Source organism: Ranitomeya variabilis, chromosome 3 (assembly GCF_051348905.1).
Source record: "Ranitomeya variabilis isolate aRanVar5 chromosome 3, aRanVar5.hap1, whole genome shotgun sequence".
Taxonomy (NCBI): domain Eukaryota; kingdom Metazoa; phylum Chordata; class Amphibia; order Anura; family Dendrobatidae; genus Ranitomeya; species Ranitomeya variabilis.
In genome coordinates this window covers 398,707,050-398,734,765 of record NC_135234.1, presented here as the reverse complement: position 1 = coordinate 398,734,765, position 27,716 = coordinate 398,707,050, and the positions used below count along the sequence as shown (strand labels likewise).

The 27,716-nt window shown below is 43.5% G+C and overlaps 2 protein-coding genes across 3 annotated transcripts in view; one reads left to right on the top strand and one right to left on the bottom strand.

The window, feature by feature from the left end:
* On the top strand, positions 1-27,254 carry CAP1 (cyclase associated actin cytoskeleton regulatory protein 1). 2 transcript variants are annotated; one of them, XM_077296157.1, is made up of 13 exons: positions 1-382; positions 2,602-2,708; positions 2,799-2,899; positions 5,110-5,187; positions 6,085-6,228; positions 9,001-9,086; positions 9,182-9,287; positions 9,386-9,584; positions 13,736-13,926; positions 17,420-17,543; positions 17,632-17,714; positions 26,219-26,362; positions 26,515-27,254. In XM_077296157.1, the coding sequence occupies exons 2-13, from the start codon at positions 2,612-2,614 to the stop codon at positions 26,596-26,598; spliced, it is 1,437 nt and encodes a 478-aa protein (XP_077152272.1). In that variant the 5' UTR covers positions 1-382; positions 2,602-2,611; the 3' UTR covers positions 26,599-27,254. The 2 variants fall into 2 exon arrangements, with proteins under 2 accessions (XP_077152272.1, XP_077152273.1); XM_077296158.1 differs by lacking the exon at positions 1-382 and adding an exon at positions 415-711.
* PPT1 (palmitoyl-protein thioesterase 1) overlaps positions 27,209-27,716 on the bottom strand; it is a 47,632-nt gene continuing 47,124 nt past the window's right edge. The window contains exon 9 of the mRNA XM_077296159.1: positions 27,209-27,678. Within this exon, the coding sequence (XP_077152274.1) occupies positions 27,556-27,678 (123 nt within the window). The 3' untranslated portion in view covers positions 27,209-27,555. The remainder of the gene's footprint in view (positions 27,679-27,716) is intronic.

The window sequence follows — 27,716 nt, the reverse complement described above, 5'->3', positions numbered from 1 at the left end:
TCGAGCTCCCGATTATGTCATCCGCTTGACCACGTCATGGCTTGATCTTCCTTATCTCTATGGCAACAGCCCACATTCCGGGAATCTAAGGCGGTCGCACCCGCCATCTTTAAATTGGGCAACAGACACGTGCAATAACAACCAGTAAAGAGTCCTGTGCCGCAGTCAATACAACCCCACACACGCACTGAGATAACCGACAACGCTAGCGCCTCGCTCTCAGGATTGCTCCAGGGAGCGGAAACCGCATTACTGCAGCAGAATAGAGCCGCGGGTAACGGCGCTCCTAGGCCCCGCCCACAGGGTGTCACGGAAGTGATTTCCCGCGGCGCGTACTGGGAGGTGACTGCCGGAAGTGGGGCAGAGAGAGGCAGCGGCGGAGGTGAGCAGGGCGGGGCTCCTGCGGTGACCGGTACGGTTTGCCGGTATGGCCTGGGCATGTGTATGTGTGCCCGTTAGGGTGGTCTCGGGCTGTGTGCGCGGAGGACGCAGGGTGGCGGCGTTATTAGTGTGAATGAGCGCCTGTCATTACCGCGTCTCCGTGCTCTGGGACAGGCTGCTGCTGCCGGACTCCTGAGTGACAGGAGCGTGTGTCTGTCAGCCCCATGTCAGGGCACTTCTGTAGCGGTGCAGGTGTGGCTGGGTGTGCCTAGATATTGCCCGGCATACTGGCCCTAATGGCTGACACTCCTGGAAAGAAGCTGTCCCCAGGTGCAGACTGTGCTCACACTACTCTCGCTGCTCCCCTGAGAGCGCACCAGAGATCTGGACCCTTCTATTTAGTGCTATTCTTTCTGGACTTTATGAAGGGGACATTGCTTGCAGAATTCTCTGGGGGGCTGTGTTTAGGCTGATCTGCCTTTATTACCAAGTGTGCTCCCCCATAAAATGAGCACCAAATATAAAGACCCATATGGTCAAACAAACATAAAATTGAGTACTCAAACAGCAAGTGGTGTCAGAGCAAAGACTGGCCACTTTTGATGGGTGTAGTTTAGAAGGAGCCTGTCTCCAAGACTTCCCATTTAAACCATTGCCACCACTATGTTTAACCTGCACATCTTCCTAAACTTCTAGATTAGTCCATTGTAGCGCTGCACGTGAACTGTATGAATAAAACTCCCTCGTCGTAGCCATATTCTTTTGTGCTGGTCATCAAATAAATGGGGAAGACACTGTACAAGTGCAGAACTTTGGTTACCTTGCTTACACTAGGACAAGCTCACGGTATGTGCTAGGTTATGGCATTGCTGCGGAACATGTGTAATCCATGGATGACTTAGAGTGAAATACGCTTCAATCAAAAGTCCCGTGGAGGCTCTTATGAAGGTTTGGGGGCTCCGTGGTGAGTTTAGGTGCGAGTTAGGTTCTGCCACTGCTGCATTGAAGCATAGTGCAAGTGTATTGGATCGTATTGCTATGCGCAAGGTCACCAGAAGCCGATCTCAGTAGCATTGGGCTGCCGTGTAGTGGCGGCACACAGCTACCTGGACGGGCGACCAGTGTAGCCCCAGACTTAACAGGACACGTAAGCGGATGCTTTGCGTGCGACGCACGAGTGTTTCATAGGTCAAGTCAGAGCTGATGCGGCTCTGCAATTCACTAATCTCTGCAACATTGTAAAGATCTTTTCAGGTCAAACAAGGTGCTGGCAATGGATTATAGAGGAATCCCAGTGTGAGGTTCCCTTTAAAGTTGGATAGTAATCCCCTCCCGTGTATTACTCCCGTTACTAAGTGTCCATAAGCTCAATGATTATCTGCAATTATCATGGATGGATCTCTGCTAGGCTAGGTTCACATTGCGTTAGGGCAATCCGTTAAGCGCATAGCGCTAGCGGAGTGCGCTAACGCAATGTATCTATAGGGATCACGTTTGCCGACCCCGCTAGCGCAGATCCCCGATCTGCGCTAGCGAAGAACGGACCTCGGGCGCACCTCGGACGCTGCAAGCAGCGTCCGAGATCCGTCAGAAAATGACAGCACATCGCTAGCGCGTGCCGAAAATGGCATGCACTAGCGATGCGCTAGAGCAGATTCACATTGCCGTCAATGGGTGCGCTAACGGACCTGTTGCATGGCGTTAATTGCGACAATTTCACCATGCAACGCAGTCCGTTAGCGTTAACCCATTAACGCAATGTGAACCTAGCCTTACTGTTGTGTACGGTAATCCCAGCCATTTATGTACCTGCTACTATTTGGTACTCTAGGATTAGTTTCCATTTTAGAGCACCAATTATCGATTTAGCGACGAGGGAGTTTGATATAACGGTCACTGATCATCAGTATGATGGGAGTGCTTATGGTACTTGATTTGAACCATGAAAGTAAAAGGCGGTGTTTGCATTTGTGGAATACCTTGTATCTGCTCGGACATGCTCAGTCACTTCCTGTAGTACTGATATAGGCTGCCTGCAGCACTGCCTGCAATACTTCCTTGTTCGGAGCAGCAGTGAGTCTCAGTATTACATACTCTAGTCTTTGAAACATCCTTGTAGATCTTCAGGAAAGCAGTTTTTTTCCCAGTGTCTATTTAATTTTCTTTCTTTTAATGTGTTCCATTGTTTTACAGTTATTCTACTTGCTATTATTCCATCAGGTTGTAAATCATGGCGGACCTGCAAAGCCTAGTTCAGCGTCTGGAGACTGCAGTGGGAAAGCTGGAGCTTTTCGCAGGAGGATCAGGAGCTGGATCTTGTGCCGCAGGTGAGAGGAGGTTGATGTTTTATCGGCATGCAATATTTATAGACTTCTTATTCGCTTAACGTCTTTCTTTCTTGTGTGATTTTACTGTAGACACTGCACAGTTTGTTCAGGCCTATGATGCTCTCATCAGTGGAGCAGTAGGAGAATTTCTGAAAATCAGCAAGGAAATAGGTGGAGATGTGGAAAAGCAGGTGAGTGTAACTGAAACCATGTATAGAGTTTCCTGGGTCACTTTTAGGCTGCCGTCACAGTATCAGTATTTGGTCAGTATTTTACATCAGTATTTGTAAGCCAAAACCAGGAGTGGGTGATAAATGTAGAAGTGGTGCATATGTTTCTATTATACTTTTCCTCTAATTGTTCCACTCCTGGTTTTGGCTTACAAATACTGATGTAAAATACTGACCAAATACTGCTAGTGTGACGGCAGCCTTACACTCGTGTCAGTAGTTTGCATTACTATTTGTAAGCCAAAATGTAGCGTGGAACCAATAGAGAGAAAAAAAATGAAAGAAAGATTTGCACATCTTCTATTTCTCCTTCATACTCCAGGTTTTAGCTTACAAATACTTGATGCCAAATACTGCTGAAATATGTGATTAAAATATAGTGTATGTCAGCCAAGATGAAGGGAGAAGTCCAGTGTTGGCAATGAATGGGGGTATTCTCCATTAGTCAGGGTGAACACTAAAGCTATATACACACTTAGCGTTTTTACTCCATTTTTTTGCAGCATTTTTTGGAGTGCGGATTACATGTGATTTGTCTACAGTATATGTTTAATAAAGTTAGTTTTATTCACTGAAAACATTGCAAAAACACAGCCAGACCTGTTTGCTGCTTTTTTGCAGTATTTTTTTACTTTCTATTTGATTTCCATGGGTGAAAAACACTGAAAGAATTGTCATTGTTCAGATTTAAAAAATATTGCAGTGCTTAGTCAGGAAAAAAAACATTCACGTGCATGAGATTTCTGAAGTCTCATAGTTTTTGCTGGTATTGTAAAATTCTGTTTATTTTCTGCAGAAAAAATCTACAAAAATGCTGCATATGAACATAGCCTAAAGCCATATTCCCAAATGACATTTACTGAATTTTGTTGTGTGCAGAAAATCTGTTGTATTTAGCAGTTCAAGCAAATTAAATATGATTTCATGAAAACTCATGCCATGCTGCACATTTTTTTCCCATATAGGTTTCTATGGGGATTCTGAAAACAATGCATGTACCTTATTTTGAGGACTATAAGATACTGCCAAACTTTTAGGGGACAAAAATGTATTTATTTTTTTTAATAAAATGGTGGTCCGTCTAAGGGCTCATACTCGCGAGAAACTCGGATGAGTCTTGCAAGTCAATAACCGGCACTCAGGAGCGGAGTGTTCAGCGCATGTATTCCTATGCGGCCGCACGCTCCGCTCCTGAGTGCCGGGTGCAGGGCCGGGTATTGATGTGCGAGACTCATCCGTGTTTCTCGAAGGTGAGTATGAGCCCTTATAGTATGAATTTACAGGTGGGCGGGGGAGCGAGGTCACAGAAGGCAGAATCGCTCTGGCAGGAATGAGGCGATGCTGCGGGCCCTGGGCTGGGAGGAGGGGTTGTCCTGGTGGTGCGAGGCTGAGGGCCCTGGACTTTCAAAAAATGTTGGCCGTGAGTCTCCACACTTCCCATTGATTTCCCAGTAGTCTGCTTTAGGGAAAAAAATGATCGCCAGAGGCGGCACATGCTCAGATTGAGATCTCGGGGGAAGAGATTAGCCTGTGACTTACCCCAACCTTTCCCCACGGTAAGCTACATTCGGATTATAATACTCGCCCCCATTTTCCTCACAAATTTCTGCAACAAATGCAGACAGAAAATTATCAATGCAGATTGCTGTTCCGTATTTTGGTGCAGACAGCTTCTGAAAAAAGCTGCATTTTTGAACATGGACTTTTGGGTCTCATTTTTATGCGCATATCCAATATATGTATAGAACATATTTTCTTTGGATAAGAACTAAAGTATGTAAATGTTATAAGTGTGTGAATGCCTGTTTCATGAAATGCCTTTTGCAAGATGTATTTTCATGGGTAGATGAGGAAATGAGTGGAGTGATCAATAATGATGTATGCACTTGTGGGGAGTGGGCAAGATCTCTATCTCCCTCTTCAGAAATGTTGACTTAGGGGAACAAATGTTATTGATAGAGAAACATCGCTAAGCCCCCTTGGTTGACCTCTATTTTCCTGTCATGGTAAAATGCTGTAGCCATGTGCTGTGGATTGCTCATGGTGACCTGTGATAGACTCTACAACCTGCATATTGTCTCACTCAGGTACTTTTGTTAGCTTTGCTCATATTGATATAAACATCCAGAAATGATGGCGGATGATAACGTTCCCCATTTTTATTCCTTTAGGCTGGTTTGTTGCTTGCAGGCCTAAACATACAGCGTGATATCTTGGTTAAAGCATCACAGTTTCAGCAGCCAGACGAGGTATGCTACATTTCGCACAATATTTCCTGTCTTGCATGTCAGTATTTCCTGTTACGTGTTCATGTTCTGTTCCTTGTTTCTCAACCTTGTATGCGTAAGTGTTGCACATATTGTTCTGCTTTCAATGGCGCGACTATTAAGAATGGAAAATTGACATATTGTAAATTTTCATGGGAATCTATACACTAAATTAATTTAAGTGCCATCGACTGACTCATCACATACCTACGTTCACAGATCTGGTACCTTAATATGCTTCCCCATGTCAGGGCAACATATTAAAGAAATGTCAGTCCTTATACATGGCAAAATGGGTAATGGCAACAGACGACCATTTATTGAATGGTAAAGAGGGGAAATAAGTTACTCCCACACCCTACTGACCATCATATTCCAAGAGGACTTCTGTTGAGTGCATGGGTATCTGTGGAAATGTGTGCAGGGACTTTCCTCAGTACATACACCAAAGTTGTAGTTCAAGATACGAGGGCAGCATATTTAGGGGACAGATCCATTTTGTCATGCAGATCTCTAGCCTCTCCTGACTGAAAACAGTTGTATGCTTGAATTTTGCATTTAACGAATAGTTAGCCAGATCCAGATGTCTTTTTCCTCCACTCAATAGAAATGGAATAACACTGAGTAGTAATTAATCTTATTGATGTCCTGTTACTCCACTACTATAGTAAAGCCTAATGAATAATTCAGTTGTTTTTATTTTTGGTTGCTAATTGTACATCTAAATAATGCAGAACCTTTCAACTCCATTTAGGGATATTATAGTGAAAGGTGAAATTGTCATTTCCTCTTTAGTAAGAACATTTCACAATTGGGAGAAAAAAACCTATAATAAATCTAATTTTCTTTTTCCTTTTTTTTGGTGATTGCGTCCTATAGAAAGATCTTTCTGCACTGTTAGCTCCTCTGTCCAAACAGATTCAGGCTGTTCAAGACTTCAGAGAGAAAAATAGGACCAGCAAACAATTCAATCATCTTTCCGCCATCAGCGAAAGTGTTCCTGCTCTTGGATGGGTGGCAATGGTGGGTTGCAATGCATTCATTTTTCTCTAATCCTTCCTTTTTCCTTTCATTTATTCAAATCTAGTGCAGAAATGTTTGTGTGGGTGTTTATATGTCCCCCATTGCTTTAGAAAGAATGACTAGCATTGTGTAAATGAACTACTCTAAACACTGCCTTAGAATAAAGAACATGGGCTTTTAGAGACAAAAAAATATTTCTGTAAAGACTTAGTTGTGGGGTGGGTTACCATGGCAGCCAGGGTCTTGCTGAAATCCCTCAATCCCACCATCTTGGTGCTCCTGTTAGATTGTTGTTGTACTATATATGCCAGTACAGTAGTGCAGCAAATTCAATTCTGAAACAAAAAAAGTGTAAAAGAATTAAAGGCTTTAAAAATTAAAAGAACTGCAAATCCCAATGCAAAAAAGGCACTTGTACTGCTCCATCAATGGAAAATTAAAGTTATGGCCTCAAAATGGCAACACAAATCCAGGTTTCCTTCCACTGCAGATTTTCATTTTTATTTTTCCATCTCCTTCCTTGAAGTAGCCATAACTTTTTTTTTTTTGCCAGGCAAGATGTAGTTTTTAATGACCCTATTCATTTTACAATTGTAGTGTGTAAGGGAAAATGTAAAAAAAAGTCTAAGTTCAGTGAAATGGTAGGAAAAACCCTGCATTTTTTGCCATTGTTTCTTGGGTGTTATTTTTGCAGTTCATTGTACAGTACAAAATTACCTGGGAACATGATTCTCCAGGTCAGTAGGATTTATACGGCTATCAAACATTCAGGAGTATTTTGTTTTTAGTTTGCATAGTCATTTTCTAAGATCCATAACTAATTTCCCTTACCATCAATAAAGCTGTGGGGAAAGGGGGGCTTGTTTTTTGGTTAGGCCCCTTTCACACATCAGTTTTTTGGCATCAGTCGCAATCCGTCAAGTTTTGAAAAAATAAACAGATCCATCACAGGTTGTGAAAAAATGATGCGACGGATCCGTTTTTTCGCCGGATCCGGCTAGCTGATCTGGCTAATTGGATCCTAAAAAAATCAGAGCATGCTCAGTTTAAAAAAAAAATGGAATCCGTTGATGGATTCCGTCATTTGACGGATCTGGCGCCCATGGGCTTCAATTCTAGCAAACGACGGATGGCGATAGATCCGTCGCTGTTTGTTTTTTCAACAGACACAAAAAACGTTAGTTTGTCTGTTGTCTCAGGCTGCCGGACAGACAGTTTTCGACGTATCCGGTAAACGACGGATGAAACATGAGGCCATCCGTCGCTAATACAAGTCTAATGAGAAAAAAAAAAAACGGAACCGACTGCATCAGTCGCTGGATCAGTTTTTTCAAAATTTGACGGATTGAGGCAGATAGCAAAAAATTTATGTGTGAAAGGGGCCTTAGTGAGCCAGTGTTTTTACTTCTACAAATTTTGGGTTACTTGCTGTACTATGATCGCTTCTTGTTCCATTTTTTAGCATTATTGGGGTAACAAAAACATGCAGTTGTAGCATTTAACCCTTATTTCTGATTACAGCGTTTACCAATATATTTAACTTTATATTTTGACTAGACTATACCAGATGCAGGAATACCAAATTAATAGAATTCATATTTAAGCTATTAACGGCAATCATCGACTGAGCTGATCATTGCTGTCAGATCAATGTGTGTGGAGTAGGCTCGGCTTCTGAGCCTGCTCCAAAGTTCCTTACAGGCTACATGATGTAATGGCATGTCATGGAGCATGAAGGAATTAAACTCAACAAACTTAAAGGGAACCTGTCACAAGGTCTTCCCATATAAAGTAGGGCCAACACCTGTACACCCTCATACACAGCGTTCTATAATGCACTCTGCAGAACACAAAAAAAGACCTTTTATTATACTCGCCTACACTGCAGCACGGTCCGATGGGCGTCTCTGGTGTTGATCCGCTGCCTCCTCTTCTTATGATCGCCGTCATTCTTGATTCGTGTGTATGACATATTCTATGTCATCCACATAGTGTCTTTCATTTGGCAAAGTGACAAAACTATCCATTTTCTATGTTGACAGGAAAATAAAGTATTGGCTCATGGAAGAAGTGAATAGAAGGAAGAAGTGAATAGAAGAAAGCAGTGGGCAAAAATGAAAAATGTCCCTGACTTTAAAGGGGTTGTCCACTACTGGGCAATCCTAGTTTAATCATTTCAGGGCTCCAGTTGAAATAAAAACTAGCCACCACCTGCAGCGGCACTATTCCAGTGATGTTGGCACTGCTGTCCCTGGAGACTGATGTAACTGGTTGTCTCACAAGCTTAGTGCAGCCAATGAGTGGCCGCTCAACAGATAGTCCAGTCCGGCTCACCCCCCCCCCCCGCCCCCAGGTGACTCTTCCTAACATTGCTACAGATGATTGACAAGTCTCTTGCAATGTACAGCGAGCAAGAGACTGTTGATCACCACAGGCAACACTGAGAAGAATCTGGGACAGAACCAGCATAGCCTCATCTCCAGGGTATGGTCCCCGGTCAGATCTTCAAAGTATACCCTACTTTCTCTGAAATACTGGAGCAGAGGTGCAAATGTGCAGCCAGACTGTGGTTCAGACTGCCTGCAGTTCGGGTGGGCAGCAAAAATCACATGACTGGTTCTCTTTAAGTTGGGTAGAAAGTGTGAACGGTTCTCTAATGAGTGATTTATTATTGCAAAGTCCCGTTGTTACCATTATTTCCACTTAATTTTTACTTGGTAGTTTTATCTTCTACATGCTTTTTATCTTATTTTTCCCTTCTCCACTTTTAAGGCTCCCAAGCCTGGTCCCTATGTGAAGGAAATGACTGATGCAGCTATGTTTTACACCAACAGAGTCTTAAAGGAATACAAGGATGTGTAAGTTGTTGTTTCAGTGATTTCCTAGATCCAGAGCACATGACACACATAGAAACAGAAGTAATGTATTGGTTACCTTTCTGGGTTTCTGACAGTGATAAGAAACATGTCGACTGGGTCCGCTCATATCTGAACATCTGGACGGAGCTGCAGGCGTACATCAAGGAACATCATACAACTGGCTTAAGTTGGAGAAAGACTGTAAGTGTAATTCTTGTTTCCTTAAATTTGTAATGATATTTGAATAGTCCTTTACTTGATTGCTTAGAAATTGTGCTTTGTCTTTGCTTTTTTATTAGGGGCCAAAGGCTGGACCTTCTACTTCTGCACCAAGTGCTCCATCTGCCCCCAAAGTTGGACCTCCACCACCACCACCACCTGGAGGACCACCTCCCCCTCCCCCACCAGCCCCATCCTCAGCCTCCGCTCCAAGTGATGATTCTCAGGCTCGTTCACAGCTGTTTGCACAACTTAACCAGGGAGAGAATATTACTAGAGGTAAGAAGCCAGTGGCTACTTTTTTATAACGTGCTAGATGATTTCAGCAGGTTGGAAGAAAAAAATATTGGGAATGACCCTGCAACATAAGTGTACAAAATGGGGAAAAGTTCAATTCATATGCCATAAACACTATTACAATTTACATATTGCCATCATCCTCAATATCGTTGCATGATACAATACCAATATTCTAAGAATATATAAATACAGTTGAAAGCTGGATTTTCTTCAATCAAAGCTACAGCTAAAGAGGAGGTATGTGGTGGGGGACCTTAGAAGTTTACAGTATGAAGTACTATAGTGATAGTCTGTAAGTGTGGACATTTTAGTATGTAGCCTATCCAATAATGGAATTGCTGGTAGAAGATTTTTATATACACTTAAAGGAATTATCCATAAGTAAATTTCAGCAGTGGTGGTTAAAACAATAAGAGCATGCATACTTTTTCATGCTTGGCAGACACTGAGGGAGCTGAAAGCAAAGTACGCGAGTATGCAATCTATTATTGTAACCCCACTGCCGAATTCGCCTTTTTAGAGGAGAACCCTTTTAAGTTAGGTGCACACATGTTGCTAAGGCATTGGATTTTACAGGTGGAAAATCTGCTGCATGTTACAGTAGCAGCAGTTTATAGATTTCACAAAATTGGATCCACTCGCTATGGAGACAATCCACAGCGTAAATTGTTTGGCATTATATTTGAAATCTAGCAGCAGAAAAGTCCCATGTACACCTTCTCTTAGCCTTCAAGGCAGTGGAAGTGCTAACCTACCTGTCAAAATTCAAGATAAATGGAAAGATGTGGGAGCGACTCTAGAGGTAGGGAGGAGAGGTTTCATAGTTGGTGGCTTGATGAATTGAAAAGCTGAGTTACAGATCCAATGAAGAGGCCCGAGAGGAAGATGGATCTTGTTCATCCTAAGTGTAATGAAGGCATGCACTTTGGTTAAATCATTGGTAAAGCTAGCCATGCATATGAGATGGCTGCCTGTAGAATGAACGCTTAGCTAACAGCTGTCTCACCTGACTTCTCATACACATCAGCGCCCATCCTGGGAGTTGTGTGAGCTGTTGGCACACATCTCTCCTCTTTCATGAGAACAAATGGATCAGCTGTTGAAATTCTACTGGCCTGATCTTTGTCTCCTGACATCTCTGGGGAGGCCTCGTACACTGATGGTCTGCCAGTCCTGTCAAAATCTGCGGGTTCAACCAATTTTCTAATATGTATGGGGACCTTAAGGAATGAGAAAGGGAAAAAAAATTGTATCCATGTTGATTTTCAGAAAGTGTAGGAATATAAATAGGACAGCTGTTCAGTCAAAAACTCTGTTTTGACTTAAAAAATGGCAGCATGTTGGCTGTGGATAGCACGGTTGCTTTGCGGCACTGGGGGTCCTAGGTAGTGATGAGCGAATATACTCGTTACTCGAGACTTCCCGAGCACGCTCAGGTGTCCTCCGAGTATTTTTTAGTGCTCGGAGATTTTTTTTTTTTTTTTTTTCACATCGCGGCAGCTAAATGATTTCCAGCTACTAGCCTGCTTGATTACATGTGGGGATTCCCTAGCAACCAGGCAACCCCCACATGTACTTATGCTGGCTAACGTGTAAATCATTCAGCTGCGGTGCTGAAAACTAAATCTCCAAGCACTAACAAATACTTGGAGGTCACCCGAGCGTGCTCGGGAAATCTCGAGTAATGAGTATATTCGCTCATCACTAGTCCTAAGTTCAAATCCCACCAAGGACAAGATCTGCATTCTGTACAGGGCTGTGGAAATAATGGTGCTATAGAAATTTAAATATAAGAATTTAAGATTGCAAAAATGTGAAAGGTTTTAGTATCATAAATCTGTAAAAATTGCAAAGTGCTTGGAAAATCAACAACTTTCTATTTATTTCATTTAAAAAATGCCGTCCATTGACAAGAATGGATGGATTTTTATTTTTGTTCTGTACTGCCTGTTGCCTAGGTTATTTGTCACCTCTGCAGTCTCAGGAGTTCCCAAGGCAAGGAGTGTTGCACTTTCATTCTTTTTGCTCTAAAGCCTGAAATCGCTGCTGTGACGCTGGCTGGATTCTGCAAGTGCCCCTAGGTTTCTTCAGTACTGCAGAGGTGTAAATGATCTCTGTTTTTAGTATAGAAGCACACATTTTGGGCCCGCGGCAAGACAATGTTGCTGGTCTGAACTGTTAGTCATTTAAGAGAACTGCCTGGGAGACTGGGGAGCTGTGTGTTTCTGAAGAGGGAGCATCATAATAATCATTTAAAGTGAACCTGCCACCAGGTTTGGATGATAAGAGATACGGCCATCACCTTTCAGGGCTGATGTACAGCATTCTATAATACTGTATACCTGCCTCCAACCCGACACGTAAGAGAAGAAAAATAACTTTTATTATACTCATTTGCAGGGTGGTCCGGTCCAATAGGCGTCGCTGGTCTTGCTCCGGCGCCTCCCTTCTTACGATCCCCGTCCTCCTGCTTGCTTCGTGTGGATGACACGTCCTGTCATCATCCACACAGTCCCCTCGTCATAGTGCTCCTGTGCAGGCGTACTTCTCTGCCCTGTTGAGGGCAAGGCAAAGTACTGCATTGACCATGCTCCGGGGCTCTTTGACCTTTCCCGGGACCTGCGTACTGTAGTACTTTTACTCTGCCCTCAACGGGGCAGAGAAGTACGCCTGCGCAGGAGGGTGATGCTAGGGAGACACGTCATCCACACAAAGCAAGCAGGAGGGAGGCGCCGAACCAAGACCTGCGACATCCATTGGACCGGACCGTCCCGCAGGTGAGTATAAGTTATTTCTCTTCTCTTACAGGTCAGATCGGGGGCTTATATGCAGCATTATAGAATGCTGTATATAAGCCGTGAAAGGTGATGCTGTATCTATTATCGGCCACAACTAGCCGTTATAAAGTGTGTACTCTGAAAGCACTGTTAATAAAAGGCGGTCCAGCAGCTTATTGAGACCCACTGTGTACTTTAATAGTCCAAATGTCTTTCTTCTCAGGCAGCACATTTATGCTTTATCATAAAACATTGCCATATGCGAGAAGAAAGAGAAGGCACTCACCGATCTAAAATTCCCAACTTTATTTCATATTAAAATTCCATGGCCGGGGGAGTAAAAAATTGGAGCCCTTGTGAACAAAGCAGGAACCCTGGGGTACTAACGTTTGCAGGGGTTGAAAAGGTCAGCTTACCAGTGCAAGGAGGTAATTTAGGTAACCTGTTACTCAGACGTGAAGCGGAATGGATCATGCGCACTGGCGCTATGGGTCCGTTGGGCTTCAATGACAGGGTGGATATGTCGATATTTTTGTAAGAGATGATCTCGGTTTATGCTTGGGTAAATACATCTTGGTAATAGAATGTAGGAATCAATTTGAAATGTTGGAACTACTAATGAGCTTTGATATTCACAAAAGATGACATCTTTCATTTTGGGTATTTAGGTGTGTACGCAATGCTCTCGCTGGAAAGGTATCATAGATATTCAGGATTATGTGTAATTTGTTTTAATTTGTGCTTTTTAATGTTTTGTATTTCGTGGTAAGTGGGAGGAGTTTGGCAGGGGCGAGTGTGTTGTGGCCGGCATATCTCTTCCTTCATCACGTCCTCACACATGCTGACCCGTGGAAGCGCAAGCACAGCGCGAAACGACCGTCGTCTATCCCTGCTCACAAGGGCTCAATTTTCTTGCTCCCCCGGCCATGGAATTTTAATATGAAATGAAGTTGGGAATTTTAGATCTGTGAGTGCCTTCTTTCTTCTCGCATATGGCAATGGATTTTCGTGTTTTCAGAAGAGCACCCGTGATCATGATGTGTGGCTGATACCAAGATGGTTATTGATTAACACCTGGGCCCTATTTCAGGACTACTCGATTTTACAGACAGTGGCGTTTGTTTGTTGTTTTTTTGGTCTTTTTGATTTTTTTATCATAAAACATGCTGAATTTTTAAGGTTTTGTTTTTTTTTTTTCTTTTATGCCATGAGCAGGTATACAAGGGCAGAGTCTGCATTGTGTATCTTGAGGCGAGCATTGTTGGTCTACAGAGAATACCAGTGCACATACAATATTATTCCTCAGTAAGTGATGTGACAGTCATAACGATTTGCTTCTTTAATGTATTCTAGCTCTGAAACATGTGCCTGAAGATATGAAGACTCACAAAAATCCTGCTTTGAAGTCTCAGAGCGGTCCAATCCGAAGCGGACCTAAACCATTCACAAGTCCTAAACCAACAAACATTGGTTCTCCTGCATCCAAACCAGCTCCAAAGAAGGAACCACCAGTGCTTGAACTAGAAGGAAAGAAATGGAAGGTGGTAAGTATGCAATGGAGTGATCAGAGATATTTCGTGGTGTTGTCTGTGGTAACTAGATTTAAAAGGATGTGGAAAAAAGTTGTTGGCAAAAGAATCGTTCAGGTATTATGGAGCTACAGTAGATTGAGTTGTGGCCTAATGCCCAGTTAAAAACTGTGGATTGCTGTACTTTGTTAGCAAAGTGACAAAATATGATTAATCCTTGACAAGGGCAATAGTGGACAAATTATGGAGCAAACCACTTCTCATCCCAGGAATGCATGACCCAAATTTCTTTTCTCGGACTTGATTACGCAAGTTGGACAACCAGCATTGCAGAGGCTGAATATAGCACTGTATTTCCCCCAAAATAATAAGCCCTAGCTTGATTTGATAGGATTTATGTTTTGAAATATAAGTCATTTGGAGTGTGGGGGGAGGTGCAAACTGGTCACTTGCCTAGGCCCTCAGTCTTAGGGGTCCGTAGCATTTTTATTCCAAGATTAAAACTGGACTTTTGGTGACTACACAGTCATATGCCATAATGCCCTGATGAAGCTGCTTGATAACAGCTATATGCATGGGACTCATCGCCACTGGCAATATATAGCCTGGCATGCTGGATTCTTTATTTATGGACTCCACACTTTGATGGTATACCCTTTGCGCACTTTCTAAGTGATACGCATTTGCATTGTCACTAGGGCTTTATTTATGGTTATGTACGGTATATTTAGATATCTGTGTATATCGTGGGCTTATTCCCATAGACATTATATTGTTTGTTACATAGGATCGTTATTCATGGATTTTGCATTTCTATGGTAGATCCTTCTTGCATTGTCTAAGTGATACACACTTGCATTTCCATTGGGGCGCTATCCGCGATAACATGCAGTTGGATATTCATGTATACAGAGTTCATATGAGCATAGTTTTACACATTTGAGGGAAACCAATTGGGGATTGTATTTACATCCTAGTGTCATGGCTACAGTGTATTTTCGGGGATATCTTGTTTTTAATTGTCTTCAAAAAGCATGTTTTTGTATCAAAACATTTTCATACAACTGATGTGCTTTACATAGAAAAAGAAAATACCTAATGATAAGACGCAAAACTTTGGCACAACTCAGCCAAACTTTTGGCATTGTCACAAGTTTGTCCAAGCTCCACCAAAATGAGCGGAGCTGGCCCAGACAGGGGCTCCACGCCACAGCTCATCTGTGATGAAATGAGGTATTTGGAATGCCAGAAATGTCAGTCTAATTGCTGATTGGAGTCCGATTTCTGGATTGGCAAATGGAGGCGCATGCCATTCGTCAGACAATCCAGATTCATGAAGAGGTCTGACTCCAGCATGCCCCATCATCAAAACCAGCAAGAAAATCACCAGTCTTGATGAATCTGGGCCAATGTATTTAGCACTAAGCTGGAATATTTGCAATTTTAACTCTGTAGAATCCATTGCATGGTTTTTAGTTCTTTTTGGAAAATGCCTTTCGAGTTCAAAATAGTCACTGCACAATTTGGTGACTTCAGCAAAAGATCTAGGTAAGGCTACTTTCACACTTGCGTCATGTGACGTACATCACAATGCGTCGTTTTGGAGAAAAACAGCATCCTGCAAAGTTGCCCACAGGATGCCTTTTTTTCTCCATAGACTTGCATTAGCGACGCATTGCGACGTATGGCCACACGTCGCATCCGTCGTGCAACGGATGCGTCGTGTTTTGGCGGACAGTCAGCACAAAAAAATGTTCCATGTAACTTTTTTTGTGCGTCGCGACTGCCATTTTCGACCGCACATGCGCGGCCGAAACTCCGCCCCCTCCTCCCTGGGCATTAAAATGGGGCAGCGGATGCGTTGCAAAACTGCATCCGCTGCCCCCGTTGTGCATTTATTTCACAACGTACGTCGGGCCGACGCATGGCGACGGCCCCGTACCGACGGAAGTGTGAAAGAAGCCTTAAAAAACGGGGTCACTTTTGGGACTTTTTCGCTCTTCCAACACCTTAGGGTCTCTGCAAATGGCGCCTGAATATTATTTCAGCAAATCTCCATTGCAAGTATCAAATGTCGCCCCTTCCTTGCCGTCGTGCTGTGGGACCAAAGGGTATTTTCTCACGACACATGGATTTAGGAGAAATTGAAATAGGAAGCAACGGTGGGTTCAAAATGATCACTACATTCCTATATCAATTCATTGAGGGGGTCTAGTTTAGAAGATGGGGTTACTTGTTGGGGGGTTTGCACTTTGGGAAATCTAGAAATGTGACTTGATGTTCACAATTTATTCCAGTAAAATTTGGTCTCCAAAAATGAAACGACATTTCCTTAACCTCTGAGCCTCGCTGTGTGCCCAAACAGCAGTTTTTGACCACATTTGGGGTATTGCCACTTTTGAGTGAAATTCCGCAACAACTTTTGGGATCCATTTTCTCCTATTAGCCCTTGTGAAAATGAAAAACTTAGACTATATCAATATATAGTGGAGAGTTTAGTATTTGCAGCATATTTTTCTGCTGTAAAAACAAGTATATGCAAAAAAAAATATGCTTTTTACATTTAGTTTTTTTTCCCATGTGAAAACTGCAACAAAAACTCTGGAAAAAAAATGCCATGCTGCAGATCTGAAAAAAAGCTTTGGTTCAAATCTGCAAGAAGAATATAAGCAGCATGTGCGTGATATATTCAGGAATCTCATTGACTTAGCAGGTTTTATAAAACCTTGGAAAAAAAAAACAAACTAGGATTAACCAACCCAAAGGGTTTACAGTCATACAAATGTACGTCTATTGTAGGTATATAGGAACTCCTGACAGATGTGAGGGGAGTGCGGATCAGGCAGATTGAATTGATATGCCCAGTTCTTTTACTCTCTGGAAACATAAGTCGCCGCCAGATGTGTCTTGCAAAGGCTTTCTCCTAAATAAAAATGCATTAAAGCACTCTCTACAAACCAATGATTGGCCAATATCTCTTTATGGTGTATGGACACCTTTTAGACGAAGCCTGCAATACAGGTAAAGGGTATGTGCACACGTTGCGGTTTTTGCTGCGGATCCGCAGCAGTTTTCCATGCGGTGTACAGTACCATGTAAACCTATGGAAAACAAAAACCGCTGTGCACATGCTGCGGGAAAAACCGCGCGGAAACGCTGCGGTTTACTGTCCGCAGCATGTCAATTCTTTGTGCGGATTCCGCAGCGATTTTACACCTGCTCCATATTAAAAAAAAAAACAAAAAAAAACCGCAGGTGTAAAACCCCAGAAGAATCCACACAAAATCCGCGATAAATCCGCAGCAAAAACGCAGTGTTTTTGCCCTGCGGATTTATCAAAATCAGTGCAGAAAAATCCGCACACCAGTCCGCAGCGTGTGCACATACCCAAAGCCTGCCAGAAGTCACACCATCTCTTAATGGTGTTAGACTCATGGAGTCATCCATCTACTGAAGAAAAGCTTTTTGGCTGACACTTGCATTCATACAAACTACCTTGCCTTCACAGGAAAACCAGGACAATGCAACTAATTTGGTGATAAGTGACACTGAGCTTAAGCAGGTGGTTTATGTATACAAGTGTGTGAACAGCACCCTGCAAGTCAAGGGAAAGATAAACTCCATTACTATAGGTAAGTAAGCAAAAAAAAAAAAAATAAACTCAAAACATTTAGTTCTAATTATTTCTTAGTCTTACACCTCTGTGTTAAATCCCTGCAGACAACTGCAAGAAGCTTGGCTTAGTGTTTGAAGATGCAGTAGGTATTGTGGAAATCATTAATGCTCGTGATGTTAAAGTGCAGGTATGATTTATTATATTTTTCATAATCGTTCAGTTTGTTCTTTGGCTATTGAAGAGAAGAGTAGCCAAACTGGGCCATCAGTTTTATGACCTTTTTCAAACTTAAGATTGTCCTGTATCTCTGGAAGTGATGGCTACTTTTCTCTGTTCTAGTGTCATGTCGGACGCTGTTCATACTAGGGCGTTCGACAGACAGCGGTAATTCCGCTTTTGTCCACTATGCGCTCAGTGGCGTCGGCTAGATTTTATCTAGCTGGTCCGGGGTTAATTTAGCTGGTGCTCGGATTGGAAGCTGGGTCACGCCCACTGCCTTTAAATAGTTCTTCTGAACATTGGGCGTCGCCAATTTATAGCTTCTGTCTTGTGCTTGGTTATCTCGATCTGGAGTGGTGAGCTAGGAGAAGGAGTTTTGTATCTGGTGGTGTATTTCCCTTTGTGTTATTTTCTCCTTCCCATATTTGTATTTGTTTTTGCCCTGTGCACTTATATTGTATTCCTGTGTGACTGCGGCGTGGTGCATATTTTTCCGTTATCCTTGTCTGTGCTAACTGTGGGTATTGGTGTGTGGTCTCTTCACTGGGTGGTGGTTTCAGCCTAGGGTTGAAACAGGAGACAGGGTGAGGATGGAGGCCCAGACATGCACACCATCAGTGTCAACTCTGGGAGAGGGTCAGTCAGGGTTTCCCTAGTCTGAGGGAAATCGCAGGGGCCCGGGTTATTAGCTCTTGCGTACCTAGGCTTCCCGTGACATTATAATCGGCCTACATTATTTGAATTCCAAGGATCCCATGACTTCCATAACCCGCCAGTTGGAGGCGCTGTCCCTACAGGTCACTGAGTTGAGGGGGGCAGTGCAGCAACAGGGACTAGCAGTATCTAATGTGCAAGCCGGAGCGACAGGTAGAGTTGCTGAGCCTAAGTTTCCTTTGCCTGAAAAGTTTGCTGGGGAACGCAGTAAATTTGTTACTTTTCGTGAAGCTTGCAAACTATATTTTCGTATGCGCCCGGTCTCCTCAGGTAATGAGGCTCAGCGTGTGGGCCTGGTGTTGTCATTATTAAACGGGGACCCCCAAGCATGGGCGTTTTCTTTGTCATCTGATTCTGCTGCATTTAACTCTGTGGAGAGTTTTTTTTTCTGCTCTTGGACACATTTACGATGATCCTGACAGAATGGCTCTAGCAGAATCTAAGATACGCACTATTCGCCAGGGGGAGCGTGTTGCAGAGGATTACTGTTCTGAATTTCGCCGCTGGGCGGTCGACACACAGTGGAATGATCCCGCGCTGCGGAGTCACTTTATTCATGGGGTTTCTGGAAGGGTTAAAAAAGCCCTCCTGATGTACGAGACTCCTGCTTCTCTAGATTCTGCTATGAGTCTTGTTGTCCGCATTGATCGCCGTTTGCGTCAGGGGGAGCATGAGAACCGCCTATGGGAGAGGGTTTAGGTTCACGTGCGGTTCCTGCAGGGGTGTCACATGTTAAGCATCGAGCCCCTGTGCTCAGGAAGCAGGGAGTCTGTTTTTACTGTGGTAAAACTGGTCATTTTGTTAACATTTGTCCTCTGCTGTCTAAGAAAAACGCAACGGCGGAAAACTTCTAAGCTCAGAGGGTGTGGAGGAGGCCAATCTGAGCTTATGTATATCCTCCATGGTGGTTTCTCAATGCATGCTCCCTGCCAAAGTTATTGTCGCTGGCAGAGAGCTGCCAATCACTGTTTTTGTGGATAGTGGTTCTGCCACAAATCTCATTGATGAGGAGTTTGCGCGCACTGCCGGTTTTAGGATCAAAAAACTGCCTCATCCTATCCGCGTGGTTACCATCAATGCTGCTCCTCTCCCACAGGGGGAGATTACTGAGTTTGTGGCTGAGGTGAAACTCCACATTGGGGTTCTTCATTTCGAGCAGGTTACATGTAAGGTGCTCAAGAATCTTCCTGCACAGGTGGTTTTGGGTTTTCCATGGTTGTCTATGCACAACCCGGTTATTGACTGGAAAACTCAGGACATAATTCAGTGGAGCGAATTCTGCCAGTAGAATTGCCTGGCCACATGTGTGCCTGCTGTGACTTCAAGCGTTCCTGAGTCACTTCTGGATTTTGCGGATGTGTTCTCTGAGGAGGGTTGTTCAGAGTTGCCACCACATCGTCCCTATGACTGTACTATCAGGTTTAAACCAGGGGCCAAATTGCTTAAAGCAAGGATGTTTAACATCTCCGGTCCGGAGAGACAAGCGTTAAAGGATTACATTGCTGACAGTTTGAGCAAAGGGCACATCAGGCCTTCATCTTCGCCTGTGGCAGCGGGGCTCTTCTTCGTAAAGAAGAAAGATGGCGGACTATGCCCGTGTCTGGATTTCAGGGAGTTAAACCAGATTACGGTTCGTGATCCATACCCTATGCCATTGATACCGGATTTGTTCAACCAGGTGGCAGGTGCTAAGTGGTTTACCAAGCTTGACCTCAGGGGGGCGTACAACCTCATAAGAGTCCGTCAAGGTGATGAGTGGAAGACGGCTTTTAATACCCCTGAGGGTCATTTTGAAAATTTGGTGATGCCATTTGGGTTGACAAACGCACCTGCAGTGTTTCAACATTTCATAAATGATGTGTTCTCGCATGTTTTGGGGAAATTCGTTATTGTGTACCTACTGTAGATGACATTCTCATATATTCTTGTGACCATGATACTCATTTGGATCATGTCAGGCAGGTGTTACTGCTTCTCAGAGAGAATAAGCTATATGCAAAACTTGAGAAATGCGTATTTTCGGTTCAGGAGTTGCCATTCTTGGGTTATTTTGTGTCTGCTTCTGGTTTTAAAATGGACGCCGCTAAGGTGCAAGCGGTGTTGCGTTGGGAACGGCCTGATAACCTAAAAGCACTTCAGCGGTTCCTTGGATTTTCTAACTACTATAGGAAGTTTATCAAAGATTTTTCTATCATTGCTAAACCGCTAACTGACATGACTAAAAAGAATACCAATTTCTCCGTTTGGCCTGAGGCTGCTGTTGCGCGCATTTGAATTTCTTAAGAACAGTTTTGTTTCGGCCCCCATTCTTGTGCAGCCAGACGTATCGAAACCTTTTGTTGTGGAAGTCGATGCGTCTGAGGTTGGTGTGGGGGTGGTGCTGTCACAAGGCTCATCCTTGAGCAATTTGCATCCGTGCGCCTATTTCTCCAAGAAACTGTCGTCCGCCGAACGTAACTACGATATCGGTAACAGGGAGTTGTTGGCAATCAAGTTGGCCTTTGAGGAATGGCGACACTTCTTGGAGGGGTCAGTTCATCAGGTTACTGTTATTACCGACCATAAGAATTTGCTTTATTTGGAGTCTGCCAAGCGTCTATCTCCCAGGCAGGCTCGCTGGGCATTGTTTTTCACGCGGTTCAACTTTGTTGTTACTTACAGACCTGGGTCTAAAAACACTAAGGCGGATGCTCTGTCCAGGTGTTTTCCGGGGGGAGAACCTCGGGAAGATCCGGTACCCATCCTCCAAAAGGGTGTTGTGGTTTCGGCTCTCACTACCGAGGTTGAGGCTGAGATTGCCGAGGCTCAGGAGGAGGTACCATCTGAGCTTCCCATCAACAAATCGTTTGTACCGCTTCATCTCCGCTTAAAGGTTTTGGTGGAGCATCATGATGCTGTCCTGGCTGGCCACCCAGGGGTTAGGGGTACCTTGGAGTTGGTGTCACGTTGGTTTTGGTGGCCCAAAATCCGACAGGACGTGGTCTCATATGTGTCAGCTTGCACCACGTGCGCTAGGGCTAAGACGCCCCGCTCCCGTCCTGTTGGCCCACTACTTCCTCTCGAGGTACCTAGTAAGCCATGGACGGAAATCTCCATGGATTTTATCACTGACTTGCCCTCCTCAGCTGGGAACACTGTCATCTTGGTGATTGTTGATCGGTTCTCAAAAAAGTCGCACTTTGTGTCTTTGCCTTCGTTGCCTAACGCTAAGACTCTGGCTCAGGTATTTGTGCAGGAGGTGGTCAGACTTCATGGGGTTCCGTCTGACATCGTTTCTGATAGGGGGTCTCAGTTTGTGGCAAAATTTTGGAAAGCATTTTGCTCACGGCTGGGGATCAAGTTGTCTCATTCTTCGGCGTTTCATCCTCAGTCAAACGGTCAGACCGAGCGTATGAACCAAAATTTGGAACAGTACTTGCGCTGCTTTGTTTCTGATAACCAGGAGGAGTGGTCGATGTTCCTTCCTTTGGCTGAGTTTGCCATCAATAATCACCGCCAGGAGGTCTTCTGGGGAGTCTCCTTTTTTTTGTGTTTACGTGCTACATCCTCAATTTTGTACTTTGAGTCAGGGGGGCTCTTCCGGCATCCCGGAGGAAGACCAGTTAGGAGCACAATTGTCATCAGTCTGGAGGAGAGTTAAACAGCGCCTGTTGAGTGTGGGTGCTAGGTACAAACGTGTGGCTGACAGTAGGCGTGTGCCAGGTCCGGACCTGAGTGTGGATGACTGGGTGTGGTTATCCACAAAAAACAAGACTCAAGATACCATCCCTTAAATTGGGTCCAAGGTTTATTGGTCCATTTAGGGTCGCCGCCGTCATTAACCCAGTAGCGTACCGATTGGAGCTTCCTACGGTGTATAAGATACACAACGTGTTCCACAGATCGTTGCTAAAAAAGACGGTGCGTCTTGTGGACGCGACACCGATGCCTTCTCCAGTCTTGGTGGATGGTAATTTGGAATTTGAAGTCTCCAAGGTGGTTGACTCTCGTGTAGTGCGCGGCACTTTACAGTACTTGGTACTCTGGCGTGGTTATGGGCCTGAGTACCAGCCTCGGACATTCATGCGGATCGGCTGGTCAGTATGTTTCACCGCCGCCATCCGGACAAGCCGGGTCCTATAAGTCGTGAGGGCCCTGTGGTCCCTCGTAGAAGATGGGGTACTGTCATGTCGGACGCTGTTCATACTAGGGCGTTCGACAGATAGCGGTAATTCCGCTTTTGTCCACTATGCGCTCAGTGGCGTCGGCTAGATTTTATCTAGCTGGTCTGGGGTTAATTTAGCTGGTGCTCGGATTGGAAGCTGGGTCACGCCCACTGCCTTTAAATAGTTCTGCTGAACATTGGGCGTCGCCGATTTATAGCTTCTGTCTTGTGCTTGGTTATCTCGGTCTGGAGTGGTGAGCTAGGAGAAGGAGTTTCGTATCTGGTGGTGTATTTCCCTTTTGTCTTATTTTCTCCTTTCCATATTTGTATTTGCCCTGTGCACTTATATTGTATTCCTGTGTGACTGCGGCGTGGTGCATATTTTTCCGTTATCCTTGTCTGTGCTAACTGTGGGTATTGGTGTGTGGTCTCTTCACTGGGTGGTGGTTTCAGCCTAGGGTTGAAACAGGAGACAGGGTGAGGATGGAGGCCCAGACATGCACACCATCAGTGTAAACTCTGGGAGAGGGTCAGTCAGGGTTTCCCTAGTCTGAGGGAAATCGCAGGGGCCCGGGTTATTAGCTCTTGCCTACCTAGGTTTCCCGTGACATCTAGCTGATGGGAGTTAGTGACCATCACTAGCTAAAGATATTGAGCAAGTCAGTTTGGTTTATACTTCTCTCTTTAGTATCTGTTCGTGGTTTGGTTATGAATTGAGAGGAGAAAACTTGCTGCTTAAATTGTATTGTTGGAAGAACATGATCAGTAATTATGTTTGAGGAAGTATGAATTTCCCAACAAATTATTAAAGGGATTGTCCAGGCTTGAGATGAAAATCTCGGTTGTATTGAGCCTGGCCGCACACATCTAGTTGGAATATGGCCGGAAATATGCAAATCACATACTTGACCACCCGCATTCTCCACAGATACCATACCAGACCATCCTGACAGCGTGTGGTGCACACACTGTAAGGATTCAGAAGTCTGCAGTTACACTGTGAATGTAGACTTTCATCCCAAACTTGAACAACCCCATTTAAACTGTATCAAAAGTCTATTTGCAAAGTGATATCATAAGTTTATAGTTTGCCTTTTATTTGCACAAAACTTGTCAGATTTTGCAGCTTAACCCAGTTGTGGTAGACTGCAGTGGTCAAGAGTAAATTGTAGTGAAAATAATTTAAATTACCTTAATTTTTTGACTATTAGATGCACTTTTCAGCAAGAAAAATTGTTGCTAAAAATGGGATGCATCGTATAGTCCAATGTGTCTTTTCAGAGAGAAAGAGGACTAGAACTCTAGTGCCACTTATAGGAAGTAGCAATCCTAAATGTCAATATTGACTCTCTAAACAGCCTTGTCACAGGATGTGGGATAAAAGCCAAAACCAAAATCTCAATTTACAGACACGGATTCGGGGTACTGCCCCTCATCAGTGCAAAGTGAGAGATCTGGATTGGCTGGGTGAGAGGTGTCTTACCGGGATCCAAGAGGTAACGTTTCTCCTTGCGGAGAGGGACCTGTCAAGTCGTATAGTCCAGACACGGCTTCCTATAAATAAGGAGAATCTTGACACAGCCTTCGTTCTGATTGCTGAAAGAAATTTGCTGTAGCACGGCTTTCTTCTCCTGCCCAACACTGATCAGTGCAAGACAGTGAGGAAGGTATCAGTACCTGCACTTCAACTCAAGATTAGAGGACCTTTCAGGTCACATACCTGGAAGGTATGTAAAATGTGGTAGTATTTACTTAACTTTTAAGATCACCACGAATGATGAGCGAACCTGCTTTGATAACGTCTTATCTGAGCATCTGCATGTGATCGTATATTATGTTAGAGTCCCTGCGGCTGCATGATTTGCAGCTGTTAAACAGCCTTAACACGTGGAGTTCACAAGGGGTGAACTGCTGCTGGAGTCATTGCTTCAAGAGCCTCTGCACACAGACGTATCCAGGACATGGGCTACAAGTGTCACATTCCTTGTGTCAAGCCACTCATGACCAATAGACGACATCAGAAGCGTCTTACCTGGGCCAAGGAGAAAAAGAACTGGACTGTTGCTCAGTGGTTCAAGGTGTGTTTTCAGATGTAAGTAAATTTTGCATTTCATCTGGAAATCAAGGTCCCAGAGTCTGGAGGAAGAGTGGAGAGGCACAGAATCCAAGCCGTTTGAGGTCTAGTGTGAAGTTTCCCCAATCCGTGATGGTTTGGGGAGCTATGTCATCTGCCGCTGTAGGTACACTGTGTTTTATCAAGACCAAAGTAATCGCAGCAGTCTACCAGGAAATTCTAGAGCACTTCATTCTTCCCTCTGTCGACAAGCTTTTTGGACATGGAAATTTTATTCGCCAGCAGGACTTGGCACCTGTCCACACTGCCAAAAGTACCAATACCTGGTTTAAAAACAGTATCACTGTGCTTGATTGGCCAGCAAACTCGCCTGACCTTAACCCCATAGAGAATCTATAAGGGTATTGTCAAGAGGAAGATGAGACACCAGACCCAACAATGCAGACTAGCTGAAGGCTGCTATCAAAGCAACCTGGGCTTCCATAACACCTCAGCAGTGCCACAGGCTGATCACCTCCATGCCACGCCGGATTGATGCATTAATTGATGCAAAAGGAGCCCCAACCCAAGTATTGAGTGCATTTTCTGAATATAAATTGCAGTAGGCCAACATTTCAAATTTTAAAATCATTTTTCAGGCCGGTGTTGTAAAGTATTCTAATTTACTGAGTTAATTACTTTTGGGATTTCATTGGCTGTAAGCCATAATCAACATTGTCAGAAATAAACACTTGAAATAGATCACTCTGTTTGTAATGACTTTACATAATAAGTTTTACTTTTTGTATTGAAGTGAAATTAACTTTTCGATATTCTAATTTAGTGAGAAGCACTTGTATCTTTGTGTTCATAACGTGTGCTGTAAAACTATATAATATATATGCTGCAGAGAAACATTAAAAATAGATGTTGCCCCTACTCTAAACGAGTGCATTAATATTAATGATATTGACCTCTCCACTTATTTGTATCTGTAGGAAATGTTTTTCTTTTGATATGTAAATCTGAGGTGTCTAGTCAGGGGCAACATATAGTTAGAAAAATATCGTATATGCTCCAATGCATAAACAATAAGCATCTTGTGCAAATACGTTTGATTAGAAACGATACTACTTTGTGTGTACATTCCTATGCAGGCCAATGTGTTTCCATGGTTTATAAATACATAAAGACCTGGTGTAGGCTAATCCTATGGTCACTTTCATTCATTTCCTACTTTTGGTAATTTACAGAATGTGTATGTTTGCACTAAGCAGGGGATAAATGGAACGGAGTCTTTTTTCTTTAAGCCTGTAACTATGTAGACACCACTCTGCAGAGGAACTGTGTACATTAATGAACTTTGTAAACCATCTTTATTAAAATAAAAACAATTGTTAGATGTGTTCATTAGTTGAGCAGAAAGATTCATAGGACCAGACCAGAGGCCTGTGAACCTCCTCCATTCTGCTAGCACCTCATCTGAGTAGTAGGCCAGGTATAACGTCGTCATTCACCATACACCGTGTAATAATTTACAATTGTGTGGTTTTTCTCTTAGGTGTTGGGTAAAGTGCCAACAATATCCATCAATAAGACTGATGGCTGTCATGTCTATCTAAGCAAGGACAGCCTTAACTGTGAGATCATCAGCGCCAAATCGTCAGAAATGAATATTTTGGTCCCAGGCCGTGGAGGGGAATTTGTAAGTATGGCTTGCCTGTCCATTGCATTGCCATTAAATGTTTAGGGGGTTTTCTTAGATGTATATAGCATGTCTGATTTCTTAGTGGACATTGTCTGTTTACTAATTCCTCTGTTCTATATATCCTAACTATGCACTTGGCTTTATTGCAGAGTGAGTTTCCGGTACCAGAACAGTTCAAGACTGTTTGGAATGGTGAGAAGCTGGTGACGACAGTGACTGAGATAGCAGGGTAGAAGCAGTTACCCGCCTGCAGTGACATGGGCTGGACACCATGTCCTCTCCAGCCCTCTGTGTTCTCTCTGCTGCTTCTTTCTTGAGGATTACTCTAGCTGTAGGTAGAGACCCGATCCTCACAGCTCTATTCTGATAATGTCCTACTGTACCACACCTAATTAGTGCCAGAAGTCCACTGAGAGCTGCTTATGCTAATCTGCTGTCCTACCCCTCCTGTGCCAATTAAAAGGGAGAGGTTCTGACTGTCATAAACGTAATTCTGGTTAGTGGCTGGATGACTGGTAAAATGTTAATTGGACCAAAGTTTAAATAGCTAATGAGCACTTTGTAAATGGATCTTGTTCATTTCATACACAGGGAATAATACAACTCCTGACTATTGGCCGACGCTTTTCAGCACTTCCAGGGTTTACTTTTTATACATAAGTATTTTCAGAAATATGCAATGGTTTTCCCTCTTTGAATTACTGTCCTGGCCTGTCACTTCTGTATTGATCCTAAACTAATAATGCCAATGTGTACTGAACATTTCCAACATGTTGTAAGCAGGTTCTGCTCTGATATTAAGGGAACAGAAGCAGTCCTTGCACAGACTGTGGAATACACAAGTTTACAAATCAAGCATTTTATTAAAGATTCAAAATAAAGGAAAAAAGTGTCTGCTTTGTTTTTGAGGGAAAGGGGATGGCATCCAACAATACAACACCATGGCTCTATTAACTTACTTTCTTCACCAGGAATTTCATATAGCCAAAAGGCTAGAATCACATCCACAGCAGGTAAAACAATGTCATTGGGGGGGGGGGGGGGGGGGTAAAACTTCCCTGGTAAAGAGTGTAAAAAGAGGGAGTGTTATTTGCAGATTAATGCCTGTTATAGCTATCAGTTGAATAGTAAAATTATGACTCCAGTGCAATTGATAGAGGCTTTTCGCCAAAAACAGTCTCAATACAAGGTCAACGGATAAATGGTATGATGTTCTCATTGAACCATTTTTCTGAAAACTGTAAGTGGTCTCCATCTGCAGCCAAAAACACCAACTTTCCAGCCTTGTCCATTTCTCTCAAACCCAAACGATCCTATGACAAAGAAAATTGATAAGGCATCAGAAAAATAT